This window comes from Hoplias malabaricus, chromosome 3 (genome assembly GCF_029633855.1).
Source record: "Hoplias malabaricus isolate fHopMal1 chromosome 3, fHopMal1.hap1, whole genome shotgun sequence".
Taxonomy (NCBI): Eukaryota; Metazoa; Chordata; class Actinopteri; order Characiformes; family Erythrinidae; genus Hoplias; species Hoplias malabaricus.
In genome coordinates this window covers 52,130,686-52,145,208 of record NC_089802.1, presented here as the reverse complement: position 1 = coordinate 52,145,208, position 14,523 = coordinate 52,130,686, and the positions used below count along the sequence as shown (strand labels likewise).

Genomic DNA, 14,523 nt, shown 5'->3' with positions numbered 1-14,523 from the left:
AAGTTTAATTTATAATAGCTACTATATTTTTATCATATCTGAAAGTAATCTGCTAATTTGTAGACAGTTTTGTGAGACACTGAGAAACAAACATCCCCTAATGGAGCAGTTGTCAGTGCAGTAGAAGTCTTCTTTGTTTCATAATCTCTGTCATTCTAATTCTTGCAATAAAGTAACCAAATGACTAATTGATAGACCGGGCTTAAGCACATACTGTGGCTAGTCAGTTTGAAATGTACAGTTTGCGTAGTGTATCTATGTGGCTTCTAATGCTGATGAGCTGTTTCCAAAGAAGGCTTTCTGTAACGTGTGCCAATGCAGCAGACTCTACCATACTAACCAATCGCACATTCCTTATTTGGTTGTGCCATAAATTAAACTGGAAATAGACCATCAGAACCTGAACATTTCTAAGGGACAGAGGTTGGAACAGCATAACCCTACATAGTCATCCATTCTCCTATCACTCTACAGTCACTGTCATGACAAAAACTCAGAGCTCCCTTTTTTTCCCCCCTCTGTGGTTTAATTTGTGAGACAGTTATTTAAAAAACACCCCAAACACACACAAAAAAAAAAAAAAAAAAAAAAAAAAAAAAAAAAAAAAAAACTCCAGCTGCCTTTCCTACATGTGAAACTTTATGAATGGACCAATAGAAGTGGTCAGACATACCCTGGAATTAATCATTGCTACATCAAAGAGTATGACATAACAAATAAGGTAAAACCAAAATTTTTTTTAAACCTCTGAGAATTTATTAATTTACACAATACAACAGGTAATAATGAGGGGCATGGTCAGCTACTAACAGATGAATGAAATGATTGGATGTCATTATTCAGCCTGCCCCTGCATACATGCCCCTTTTTCAGTATAAAACACATTGATTATGTGAAAAGGTACAGGATGTTTTGGAACAACAAGATGGAAATGTCTGGACTGAGTGGAATGCAATGCCTAACAAAGCATTAAGACCTGTTTTAACAAAGAGTGTACATGAATTCACATTCAAAAACTTCCCTGGGGAAAAAATAAAAAAATCTCCATGGATGTTTGAGGAATGAAAATGTAACACAAACAGATTGAAGGCACTTAAGAAAAAACACAATGCAGCCATGGACACAAAAACAGAAGGGGGAAAATACAATGAAATAAAATAAGTGTGTGTTTGAAATCTTCAGCCGCTCATTACCATCCTTACGAGTTCTGAGAGAGAGAGAGAGAGAGAGAAATGAATTTAGGCAATCTTCACTTGTAACATTAGATAGTTCCTCCATGCAAATCCCAAAGCTGCACAATATTAAGCATGATCCATGCTCTGGCTGTCAGTCAAAACAACAGCTCCATGGAAACACCCAATAATAAATAGACAAGAGTGGGACAGAAACAATAAAAGCAATAAGAGAGACTGTCCAGGCCTAGAGGAAGCTGGAATGTGTTAGGGTTAGCAACCGCCCTTATAAGGAGAGGAAGAGAAGGGGGGGGGGGGACGCTACATCTGTACAGATAATATCTGTTCAATGTTGGTCTATTACCACTGACAGACAGTAGAGGATGAACTATAAATTGTTCAATAGCTACATATGTTATATAGTCAGCAAAAGTCTGGAAACCCACAGTGTGTTCTCTGCAGTGTATTGGTGTATCTAATAAACAGGTGATTGAGCGTAGTCACTAATATTGTTAGTCCTTTCATTCAGTTCACAACAAAGCTACACGATACTTTTTAGTAATACAAGTACATCTGTAAACCCAGTGCTTGAAGCAATGCGGCCTGAGAAAGTGTACAGCAGTGTTGCTCTCTCAGTTATTTATTGATCCAGCTGATCTATGGAGAAGAGGAAGAGGCTGAATAGGGACAGGACAGAGGCCAGCCAGAGCTAATGATATGGTTAGAATTGCGCTAGTGTAGCAGTAATCTGCTCTCCAGAAAAATCTCCTTGCCGCATGCAGAGATACTACATGCTAGGCTTCAGCCAGAAGGAGCAGGAGAGGGGTAAATAAATAAATAAATAAAAAAGACTAACTAACAAACACACAAAAAAAAAAAAAAAAAAAAAAAAAAAAAAAAAAAAAAAAAAAAAAACCCACACGGAGAGTTCACTGTCCGTACCCTCCACTCAGCCGGCCATGATGTGGCGCACAAAGGCTATCAGAAGGGGAGGGGAATATAAAACACAGACATTAACACAAACTGCCAAACACAGTTGTCTGAAACTGAAAAGAATTCCCACAAATACATGTTTTTGGACCCACAGGTTTGTGCTTTACCTTCGTAATTGATGCAGCCATTAGCATCCTCATGTCCTGCCAACAGTGTCTCTACCTCTTCTTCTGTCATTTTCTCACCTGCAAAGAGAAACTCACACATGTTCACATTCGCATATTATTTTATTCTGATTATCTTAAGCAGTTGCCTTTGTTTACACACATACATATAATGTTTGTTTACATGTATACACACACCCCAAGTGCTGAACTGTAAACATATTGCAATTAACCCATATGAGAAGGCTTAGAACAGTGCTTGTAACAGTGGGAAAGCTAGAATGTTTTCAGTTTCATACGCTCATTCATTCATTGTCTGTAACTGTCCATCCAGTTCAGTGTAGTGGTGCGTCCAGAGCCTCCCCAGCATCACTGAGTGCAAGGCGAGAACAGTTCTGCACTTGGGAGCGTTTGTTTAAGAGATGTATGGCATCAGATTTAATTTAAATTGGGGAGCAGACACACACACACACACACACATATATTAAACAGAGATATATTTAAACCTATTATAGTCTTATTTCCCTTCTCATGTTCATTCGGTCTCCTACATTCACTTATTGTAATAGCATGAGTACATGCGCTTGAGAACATGCAGCTGGCTGTGCTAACAGGGAATAGAAATGAATTAATGATTAATCATGAAACAAATCAATATTGTTTTATCACTAGGTAGAACCCTTTCTAACTGCTACCTTTCTATGAAAGTAAAGCAGTGAAAAAGCAACAGAACTAAACAGCTCGTGTTGCAGAAGAATTTCTCTGGTAATTCAAATGTGTGAAGTAGTTGACTTCTTACTTAAACATACCATTCCACCTCAACAGTTAAGGGACTGTGAAAAAATGCAGAGAGAGTTTGCTTTACTATGACAAAAGCATTTCTCCATGTTCCCTTTAAGCCCTATACAAGCTGGATTATTTTTTTTATCAGAAGATGTCCTACGGATTTCCAATTGAGTCAAAGGATTGGACTGACTGCTTCATAAGGAATAAAATATTTGGGTTATTTCCACAGACTGAAATGTCATAGCCTGTGTGTTCATGTTAGCATTCAAATTAAAAGGCTCCAAACAGGTTGATTAAATCTGCCCAATAAAACAGAAATTAAATACCACTGGCAGAGGCAGTGTGAATACGTTTTATTTTCAGTAGCATTTGAATAACTATTGCTGTAGCGCAGTAGGTCTGCCCACATCTCTCTATGCAGCAAATAGGGGGTTTATTCCTAAACTGGGTTGACATGCATCCTTAGGAATCACAATGCTATACTGGCTTTTAATATGGATAATTTGTAAGTCAGCTGAACAACAAAAATCAGTCAGATATTTAGCTGTTAATGTAAATAGAACATAAAAAATATATGGCATGTTAAAGGAATCCTGTTTTAAATTCAAGGATATATCAATTTTTGCATGTAGCCTTGACATCCACCCAATAAAAAACTTAAGTGCTGTTACCAGTTAAGAGGTTTATTACAGTATCCAGAATTACTACTTAGCAGACTATGAAGATTACAGATCCATACTGATTCAATTCATGGATCAATTACTAAATCTCCCTAGACTAATCCAGACCCTTACCCATGTTGGAGATATTTTCATTAAAAGGCACCCAATACATCACATTTACAGATTTGTAATCATGTAAACAGCTGTGTAAACAGTGTTATCCAGGATTCACCGTCCTGACACTCTGGCATAATGAACATTTGTTAACTCAAAGAATGTCAGTCTTTGAAGTGATCCTCCAGTAGAAACGCTTTTCTTGAACAGGGAAGAAAAGGGCTTTAAATCAGTCAGAAGGAAAAATGTCTTTTATTTTAAACTCAGGACTCAGTAAAATGCATAATATACAAAGCTTTGTGAAATCCAGTTGCCTCCTTACCCAGCGTGGTCAAGACATGACGTAGCTCAGCACCCATCACAGTTCCATTGCCTTCTTTATCAAACACCCGCAGCCCCTCCACAAAGTCCTCAAATGAGCCCTGGTCTTTGTTCTTGGCAATTGCCTGAAGCATGGGCAGGAACTGCTCAAAGTCCAACATTTTTGTGTTCATTTCTGAGAAAGAAAACCAACTCTCATTAATGACTGCTTTAGGCAGTATCTTCAGTGCAACCATAAGCCTACCAGCCTAAATTTACTACATGAATGCAAAACCTAGGCATTTGACCAATCAGAATAATTCATTCTAAAACGCACCCTGAGTGACTGGGAGCTTGTCTAAAGGCTGGGACATCACTGACGCAAATGCAATGAACTTGATTCCAAAAATAAAAGCCATGTCTTTAGAACATAAATATTTCATATGAATCAATTATCCATCTCTGTTTGTTCAGTGTCCACAACACAGAAATGTATGAATGACAGGCCTTTTAATGATTCATTCTGCCCTTTGGAACAATTACAAAAACTGAGGGCTCAGGACCAAGCACTCTACACCCTAGGACATGACTCAGCTCAGCTCTGAGTATACAACATTTTTTACTAAACAGCAACACAACAAGGTCAGCAACTATTCTCAATCTCTGATCAATTAAGTCACAAGACAGCAAAGTGAGATAGACAGAGATTCTGACCTTCAGCCTTAGGATTGCCAAGCACTTTGAGGACTTCAGCGTTGACAGGGTTTTGGCCCAAGGCACGCATCACATCCCCACACTGACTGTAGCTGATCTTCCCATCGCCCGTCCGGTCAAAGAGCAGGAAGGCCTCCTTAAACTCTGAAGAAAACAGAACATGTTAGTGAATGAATGATTGCTGGAGAGTAACTGTACATTTTGGAATGTGGGGAAAGCAGTATATTTAATTTTTGGCAAAAGAATTAAACATACTGCTTTTCCCAAATCCCAAATGTAGTCCATCAGTTACGGCATATTTTAGGCCAAGTTTAGAAAATTCATTCTTAAGCTTTAAACTGGAACGACAACACAAACATAGTGAAGCCTATACCATCCATCCATCCATCCATTATCTGTAGCCGCTTATCCAATTCTAGGGTCGCGGGGGGTCCAGAGCCTACCTGGAATCATTGGGCGCAAGGCGGGAATACACCCTGGAGGGGACGCCAGTCCTTCACAGGGCAACACAGACACACACACATTCACTCCTACGGACACTTTCGAGTCGAAGCCTATACCCTACCAGTTAAACTCCACTTAACATCCACTACTGAGTACAAGCTAAAGAAACAAACGCAAAGTTTAGAAACAGGTATTTGATTATTATTTACTATGGGAAATTTGTATTTATTCGTCTTTGGGCAGGACCATGTTCTTAAAAACATCAATAATAATAAGCCCCAAGAAAACATGCATGAAAAATTAACAAAACACGAAACAATGTATCTTCAGGAAATATAAAGCTAAAGCCTTGTATAAAAAGAGAGGTATTCCAATAAGTGGCCATTAGCCTGCTAAGAAACACTAAGCCCTTATACTGCACTTAACGCTTTTCTTTTTAGGTATGAGCACTGACCAGATGCTGTTTATTGCACTTATACTATGTTTTGTTCTTTCTAGGTATCAAAAGTGTCCTGTGTTCTGGGAGTTTGTACTATCTAGAATACACAATACACATTAAACACTTTTATAAGTCGCTCTGGATAAGAGCATCTGCTATATGCTGTAAATGTAAATTGTCAGAATGCATGTCCAATAAGATGCAAATTATTATAAATTTTTTATCTCTGCAGATGTTCTGTCAGATTTGAAAGAATGCATTATGCCAATGCTTACAGCTGCTTGATTACAGACAAAGTACACTAATGTTTCAATCATTTTAAAGCAACGAAAATACTGAAACAGTGTTTCATCAGGCTGTTTTTATATGAACTGCCCATGAACTTTGGGCACACATTCAGGTCGTCTACTGGGCATTTGCAGCCTGGTGTGCAGATTATGACAGAATATATATTGCTCAGCAAATAAACACCAATTCTGCATTAGAAGAGTGTTCTCCATGGTGGATTGGTAGTTGTTTATCACTTTGAAAATCAGCAAATCCTATCATTTGACCAGGAATGCAGAACATTTTGCTTAAGGCTTGAATTGCAGTTGCAGCTTGTGTGAATTAAAAACTACATCCTTCCAATGTGCAATTTCAATCCATGAAAAAACATCAATGTATCCTTACTGCAGAAGTCCTTGTTTTATGGCCAACGTAGGACAATACAGAGGGCGCATTTATTTTAGACAGCATTTAAATTTCACTGCAAAGTGTAAACTTTGTGTTAACTGTGCTGTTAAAGTGCGTTGAACTTGTTGTTTGAGAGAATATGCAGTTTTCCGCGAGCAGCGAGAGTGTGAGCTGTAAGCGAGAGGAATGTGGTTATCCCCTGACAGGCCTGACTCAAACACAGCTCTTACACTACACTTAACCTTATATGGCAAACAGAGAGAGGGGGAACACAGCAGCACATCAACCAGACGTGATCAGCCAAACAAGGGGGAGGAAATTTCACAATACTGGTAAACAGGACGACGCCAAAAAAGGCGAGAGAGTTCCGCAAGTATGCCAGGAGGAAAACTGCTTCCAAGTGCTTTTTTTGTGCGAACGTGAAAACCAAAATAAACCTGAACAACGGCGACGTCTTCCGTTTGTTCAGTTTTCAGTTGTGGGCACGCCTTTAAGGCAGGCCGGGCATAGTTCAGTTTCAGACAGAACTACACTCAACGTAAGAAAGTAGTGTAACGTAACACACCCATCACTAGATACTTACGTTAAGACACTTATGTCAGCAAAGCTTCAGCTCTTTAGGCACCTTCTACCTTCTACGTGTTTGCTTTATAACATCTCCAAATTCCCTTCCGCCTTATAACGACAGACGTCAAAAACAGGTCCTATATTTCTTTAGTCGGTTACTAAACTCTCACTACAAGCACAGAGAAAGCATTAGCTAAATTAGTGCCACCTCCATTTTACATGCCAAATAATTAGTCAGACTCATGATAAAGTTAAGAAACGTTAGTAACGTTATTAGGTTATTTATCACTCTCCTTGCCCCTCACACCACAGTTCGTGCGCTGCACTTACCCGCTCACACTTGCCCCTATTGGTGTGAAATGAACAAAATATCACTCATTGGTAAGGGAGGAGAGACAGCAGAAAAGACTGAGGACATGTTTTATGTCACTTGTAAATCATTAGACAGCTAACTACAGACTCTCCGTGGGGCTTGAGCAGGTTTCTTATTCGTTCCACCTTAAACAGCGCGGCAGCTGCAGCTGACAGGGAAATGTAGCTAGTGATAGCTGCCGCGCCAGTTAAGGTGGAACTAAGAGCTCCAATAGGTAGCTCCAGCCTTGCAGTTTCAATACAGATGTAATCGTTAACGTAAACTCACCACTGATCTGGTCCTCCGAGAAGTCAGACTGTGGCATTATTGCAGAGGGCGTTGCAGAAAAAGAGAAAAACAACAAAATCAAATCAGTATAATACTGATAGATCACTAAGGCATAGCGCGTCAAAAACCTATAGCTGGCGTGTCAGTACAGTTAATGATATGTCATATGCCCGTTAGGTAAATCAAGGCAATACAGCATGATGTTACTAGACGTTTTGCTATTTATTTAGCTCTGTATGTGTGTTAATCCTTCTGGCCTCAGTGAAAGATTCGGCAGCGCAGGGCCCCTTTCAGCCTCCAGGAGCAGCTACAAAGACAGTACAATATCTCAAGAATGTAACTGGTGCACGCTGCTCTAGTTCTTACTATCAGAGCCACTGTCTGTGTTTGAGGTAACGCACCATAATGCCGGTTGAAGAGCAGAGCTGAGGCGGGGCGGTTGGCGGTCGATGGCTCGTTGGACGTCGAAGCCCGGACTACGCGAGGTCCGCCGACACACAGCAGTAGCGGGGTAATACATGCATGACGTCACTTAATCTCCATTCAAAACATCGACCAATCAAATCATGTGGGCGGTGGCTGTGTACCAAACCGCGTCTACTGTCCATGTACTGCACTACATAGGCAGAAGTGGTAACAGGAATATCATGGTATCCGTTTGTAAGCAATTTGAAAATAAAGACTGCTAACGTGACACTAGCATTTTATTTTAAGAAAACATTTAAACGTAATATAGTTAAAATGCCAGTTCCAGAACAAAAAAAAATAAAAAAAATGCCCCAAAAGAGAACGGAGTCTGATTCTTACGTTAAAAGATCCTGGAGTTAACGCCTCCTGTAACTTCATTTTGTTTACAAAAATTCCCTGAATTAATAAACAAAGTTTAAGGTGACCATTTGTATTCATATTTGATATATCTTCACAAAGAGGAAACCATCTAGGAGTCACCTTAGTGTTCAGTTTTAGTTGACCTATTCAGCACAGACCTCATAGTTTTAAGTTAAAGCTCCTAATTTGTTTGATCAGAGGATGAGTTCCCCATAGAGTCTTGTTTCCGTCATCCAGCTTTGAGGCTGTTTTCCTTGTCACTGTTGCCATTTACATGTTTACATGGAGTTAAATAAATAATTTAAATAATAATGTGTATGCAGTGAAAAAAAGTTTGGTGATGCAAATTATTTTATTTTGTATGTGTAGATTCAGCTCATTTGCTAAATTTGAGGAACATTAAAAAAATTCAGTCTTTGGTCTTTAAACTCAATACTTTATTTATTTGGTTCTCTTTGCACCACAGGCCTAAAATTAATTTCATTTTAATACATCGGTTTCACTGAAAAACAGAAATTTGGCTGCTTAAACCCGAGATTAAGGCTTTCCTTTCTTTCTTCTGGTATGGTTCACAATGGATCTCGACTGTATACAAGACTCTCCTCATCCTTATGTAACATGATGTAGTCTCTGCTCACTCCACCTCCTCTGTGGTGATCTCACCACATTTGTAACGTATAAAGTCAAGTACACGTGCATTATGCAGAGTAAGGTACTGTCCCACAGTGTATTTGGGCTCTAGCAGAAATGTCTGTGGTAAAAGTCTGGTCTCTGATTCTCCACATGGTAGATCTTCCATGTTTCCAAGGGCAACAGGAGCCTCTCCTACTATGTGCTGTCCCAGCTTCTTTCCTAAAGCCTCTGATTGATCCTCGGGTCCACCCTGGAACACAACCAGTGCACCGTAGCGGCCCATTGGCATACTGCTCTGCCCTGTAACCGCTCCGTGTACATAAGAGCCAATGTGCCAATCAGCAGGAACACCTATAGACACAGCACGCCTTATAGAAATGTTCTCGCCCAATCTGCCTGTGAATGAAAAATATTAAAAATTATTTTTTAAAAATGTAATAAAGGGGGGGGGGGGGTTGGACCTGCAGCCAACAAAATTCCTGTTGAATCCTACACCTCAACACTAAGGTTGGTGTGGCTGTTTATGATCCGATCAGCAACCAACTAACCTTTACAACTGCGGTTACTCATTGAGCCCATTACATAAGTACTCAAACCACCGACTGCATCACTAGCTCTTCACAGGGGTCATCAGGTAGGCACCTCCTCTCATCAGTGTTTCACTGAATTAACCCCACAACACCTCCAGAATGCTCAACAGTGAAGTCTGGCGTCCCAGACCCACCCCCCTCCAAGCCAGATTTACAGTCCTACCTAACCCTTTACCATCAACAACCGTAAATCCACACTTGCCTCCCTGGTGACTAAGGCTGTACCTAGCCCCACTGGCACTGTTAATGCATGCTCAGTGCCACCAGTTCCATGTGAAATTTACATGCTCCCAATAGCACCTCTACAGTGCATTTCCACAAGTAATCTGTGCTCTCCTTAACCACAACCACTGACTAGACCTTTCAGCCATTTCTGAAAACTCCTTCACAGCTGCCCTTAGAATCCGGCTCCTGATGCTGAATTGCACGAACAGGAATGTGGCCGATTTGGCTACAAATCCTCTAATACCCATCTCCACCAATGTCACATGTGCCTGCCACCCGCGTTCCCTCACCTCAGCCGCCAAGTCTGCATACTTCAGCTTCTTCTTTTCAAAAGCTTCCTCTACTACATCCTCAAAGGGAACCGTTAACTCTATGAAATAACTTATCAGTTTACTTTCAGAGTAGAGCAACATGTCTGACCTCAGAGTAGTTAACACAATGCACTCTGGGACCTGCAACTTTTTTCCTACCAGCAATTTAAAATCTCGTGCTTCACACCATCTACCAATATTTGTAGCCTGCTCACTTTTTTGAAAACATTACCCTTCGCACACAAAGCTTTTTTATTACTACAGCTACTCCTCCATGCATTAACCTCTAACTGTTTACTGTCCAACAAACATGCTAAAATCCTTAGCACCTGATTATGTCTCCATGTATACCGACCCTGTGACAAACTAACTTTACAAGCTGACAGAATATGCTTCAGCATGCCAACCCCTGTACATAATCCACAACTAGGGTCTTTACCTATCCAATGTCCAAGATTTTGCGGTGTTGGAAGGACGTCATAATTTGATCCCAGCAAAAACTTAATACCACTTGTGCCTCCTCCTCCTGCTCACGAATAAAACTAGTCATCATTTGCCTTCTCTCAGGTGATGTCACCTTTCTAAAGGCTTTCCATGAATCACCTGACCCAAGACATGCTCTTCCACATTGTACTTGGCCAGTCACATTCCTTAGTTCTAATGAGATCCTGGCTACCTGCACGGCCACTTTCGGATTCCACTTCCTTCCTGTTTTTGTGATTGATTATCCGTCTATATAGCAGAAGTACAGAGAACAGCGTGCACAATTTCCATTACCTATGGTTAAGGCCATCTGATCTGCCACTGAAGGACCGTCCACCATAGTGAGCTTCGAAAGGTCTTCAGCAAACAATACACTCTGCAACAAAAATTACAGATTAACATACTATCGTTTGCTGCTAGACAATATACACATAAATGTCCAGACAATCTGAGAATACCTTTCTATATCCACTCTGGGCCTTGCTGCTATGATGGGCCATTGTAGCCAAAGCAACATCCTGCACCAGTTGCTGAAACTTTTCATTTCTTGCCACAAAATCTGTCTCACAGTTTACCTAAAAACATACAAATACATTGTCATTACAAAAGGCTAAATATGCAGAGGTGAAACAATATATATTCTTAATCATATTGAATCATAACATTTATATATATCATATATAATTCAGTTTTTTGATGTGCTGTGTGGTTTTTGAATTTTCATATAGTCAAGCCAAGTGGTTGGATGGGAAAGGGTGCACTGTATAAAAAAATAAATGACTAATATGAATCACAATATTTTTACTACCTAGAACCAGCAGTGGACCATAACAGTTTGTTTGTTATGTGGATAATATTAAAATACAAGTAGAAAAGGTTCTATTCTACATTAGTCTGATACTTTCAGTGCATTAAATTGGCCTCACTTCTTGGCCACATTTAGTGGTGAAAAGTACCAGACTCTATATAAAGTGTCTGGCAATGCAAGACTAATTCTATATTAGGACGGTCAGTAAAGATAGTAAAAAGTGGTCTTGAGTATTAGACAACACATATTTAAGCATTTTCTGGAAAAAACAATGTGAGGCAGCTTTTAGCATCATTAAATTCTTAGGTCATCTGAATCCTACTGTCACTACTCTGAACATTATCAGTGAACAAGCTTCTCTAGAAAGCACATACAAAAACACACTTCATGACTAATTACATCTTAAACTTGATTAATTAATTATTTGTAGGTTTTAACCAATGTGACTTAGTCCATTTGTATTCTGACCTCCACCATCACAGCAGCATTTTCCTTCATCAGCAGACCAACCAGTCCCTCTTTCACCCGGCGGCCCTCCAGTTTACTTGCTTTACTCCAGCCTTCCTTCTGAGCCTGTTCATGCAGCCAGCTCTCTGCCTGTGGAAAAAAAAGCAGGATATTACTCATACCACAAACTATACACATAACACAGCATTAAAAAAAATATTATTTCTCACAATTTCACTACTCTCATATGGTTTTTTTTTTATCACCTGTGTAATGTCATTGTTGAACTTTTCCAATGCTTTCTTGCAGTTAATGAAGGTGTAGCCAGTCGCTTTGCGCAATTTCACAAGGAGTGATTTATCTGCACCGCTGTGTACAAAGTGAACATGCTCCTGAAACGGGACCTGAGGAACCTGAGTGAAAGGGTTAACTTTGTGTTAACAAAACGTTGTGTTTTGAATCAAAGAGGACAAAACGTGACACAAAACTGAGAGGTAGAGGCACAAGGCCCATAGAAACAGCCCCTTAGTATTTTGAAAGTTTACTTTTTTTATTACTATTATTCCAGCAGTGGAAGTAAAAATATGTTTTCAAATTCCAGTTAGTTAAATTCACCATTGTGTAACTGCAATATATTTCCATATTTTCAGTTTATAAAAAACTACAACTTAAATTTCATTTTAAACTATTCCATATTATTACTGACTATGGTAACAAATGTAATTATATTTCCAATTTCCTTAGGCTATTTCAGAAAAATAAATTCTGGTAGTTACTTCCTCTGGTCACTTAAAAAGACCCAGCGATGAGTTATGTGTGCATGTTCGGTATTATTATTATTATTATGTATATTCTAAATGTGTTTGTGCCCCTCAGCAGAGGGATCCCTTGTAGGATGATTCTGTAACTGCTAAGAAAAAGCACATGCGGTCAGCCTCATTAAAATTTAGTCACTTGCATTGAATGTCATAAAAAGTGTTGTGTGCTAAAGGCCGAACATACCTTGACGAGCTGTGTTCGGACAGACCTTAACAAACTGGACACTGCCATCGCCGCAGGAATGTCATTGAATCACAGAGAAGCACGCCGAGTATAGACAGCCGAAAGGACACTGTGATGCGTGTAACCCATAGATATAAATTGCATTGCACCACCTACAGTACGGGAGGGCATTTACTGCCCCCAGCAGTGAAGCTGCGCATGCGCCGTCTTCTGGGTGCGTTTAGAAACACATTCATTCACTTGTTAGTCGTTCCATTTGGAATATACAGTATGTGCCCCGATAGTATTTTGTCTACGCAATTCTAAGTTTGTCTTTAGAAGAAGACAAACCATAGAGAATAATAATTTTAGTATATGCTGAAATTAATGTTGAACAACAACGCTTTAGAATATGAATATTAGAAGTAGAATATGAATTTCACAGCTTGCTGTTATGCCAAAGGGTAATTGTGTAATGTTGTAGAAAATAATTTTATTACTTTTTGTTTGTTGACAAATATCCTTAAATGATGATTAGTTAAATTAACATACTCATGGTGTGAAATCCTGTACCCTATATGCATGTATATGAATGACTAACCAGTATTTACATTATTAATTACTTACACATGTAGTTAAACATTTTTACTTGATTCTGCACTACTAACTCATATGATAATTACTCTTAAAAACATATTATAAGCTAACTTCACTATATGGCATGATAACTTGATATTTACACACAGTTTTAATTCTTAACGTCTAACCTTGAACAGATGTGCACTCCAGGATTGTAACACACTGACATCATAGTGTTGGGCATGGAGGCGCTGATCTGTAGCTTCTTCTTGTGGCCTTGAAGTGTATCTCTAACTCCCTAAATTTTAGTCTCTAGGAAAAAAAAGTGCTGAGAAGAGAGGCCCATTATAAGCCTGACCAGATAATGAATGTCTTCAGGGTCACAACAGGCACCTGAATATTGCACGTGAAGAGCTGAGTACTAACACGTGAAATTATGCATATTAATATACGCTAATCAGCCAGAAACGCCTTACTACCAGGCTATACGTCATCATGGGTATAACTTTCGGAGTCAGAGGATGGGAGGTCAGAATTTTCACTTGGGAGGGGTATTAGACTGTTCTCAATGTGTGAATTCTCCTGGATCCAGTATTTGGGTAAATAAATACTTTGATTTGCTTTGAACTTCACTCGACTGGTGTCTGCGACTCTCTCGTAACGGACATGCCTCCCCCGAAGAGGGAGAGTGTATTTTGGACCTTTTTGTTATTTTCTCATTAGTTGGTAAATTTTAAATACTTTGAGAATGGTCCAAAGAAACATTTTTATCTTCAGTAATTAGCAGTAAAAGTGATAAACAGACAGGAAGTAATGCAAAGTCGTTATTTATGGGTCTACCTGAACTCATAAACGTGAACCTGTCCGCCTTATTATATTCTCTTTATACCCAGATTCAATTATGTAGTTTCTTTATCATTAAACTTGAATTGATCTACCTAGCTTTCTTACTGTGTTTGCCATTAATAAAAACAAAGTTATCTACAGTTATGGGAAGTTCTGTATTGTAATACAGGTATTCCATTTTA

At 39.3% G+C, this 14,523-nt stretch overlaps 2 protein-coding genes across 3 annotated transcripts; both read right to left on the bottom strand.

Annotated features, from left to right (window-relative positions):
* Positions 1-729: 729 nt before the first annotated feature.
* myl6 (myosin, light chain 6, alkali, smooth muscle and non-muscle) lies at positions 730-8,142 on the bottom strand. Of its 2 annotated transcripts, XM_066663148.1 has the most exons (7): positions 8,012-8,142; positions 7,611-7,638; positions 4,846-4,989; positions 4,154-4,327; positions 2,273-2,350; positions 2,115-2,150; positions 730-1,207 (listed from the first exon to the last, which is right to left on the bottom strand). In XM_066663148.1, exons 1-6 carry the CDS (start codon positions 8,012-8,014, stop codon positions 2,122-2,124), a joined length of 456 nt encoding a protein of 151 aa, XP_066519245.1. In that variant the 5' UTR covers positions 8,015-8,142; the 3' UTR covers positions 730-1,207; positions 2,115-2,121. The 2 variants fall into 2 exon arrangements, with proteins under 2 accessions (XP_066519245.1, XP_066519244.1); XM_066663147.1 differs by lacking the exon at positions 2,115-2,150 and having other exon boundaries at positions 732-1,207.
* Positions 8,143-8,868: 726 nt separating this feature from the next.
* On the bottom strand, positions 8,869-13,070 carry tsfm (Ts translation elongation factor, mitochondrial). The gene is made up of 6 exons (XM_066666109.1): positions 12,938-13,070; positions 12,202-12,348; positions 11,957-12,085; positions 11,139-11,255; positions 10,975-11,056; positions 8,869-9,467 (listed from the first exon to the last, which is right to left on the bottom strand). The coding sequence occupies exons 1-6, from the start codon at positions 12,983-12,985 to the stop codon at positions 9,073-9,075; spliced, it is 918 nt and encodes a 305-aa protein (XP_066522206.1). The 5' UTR covers positions 12,986-13,070; the 3' UTR covers positions 8,869-9,072.
* Positions 13,071-14,523: the final 1,453 nt, after the last annotated feature.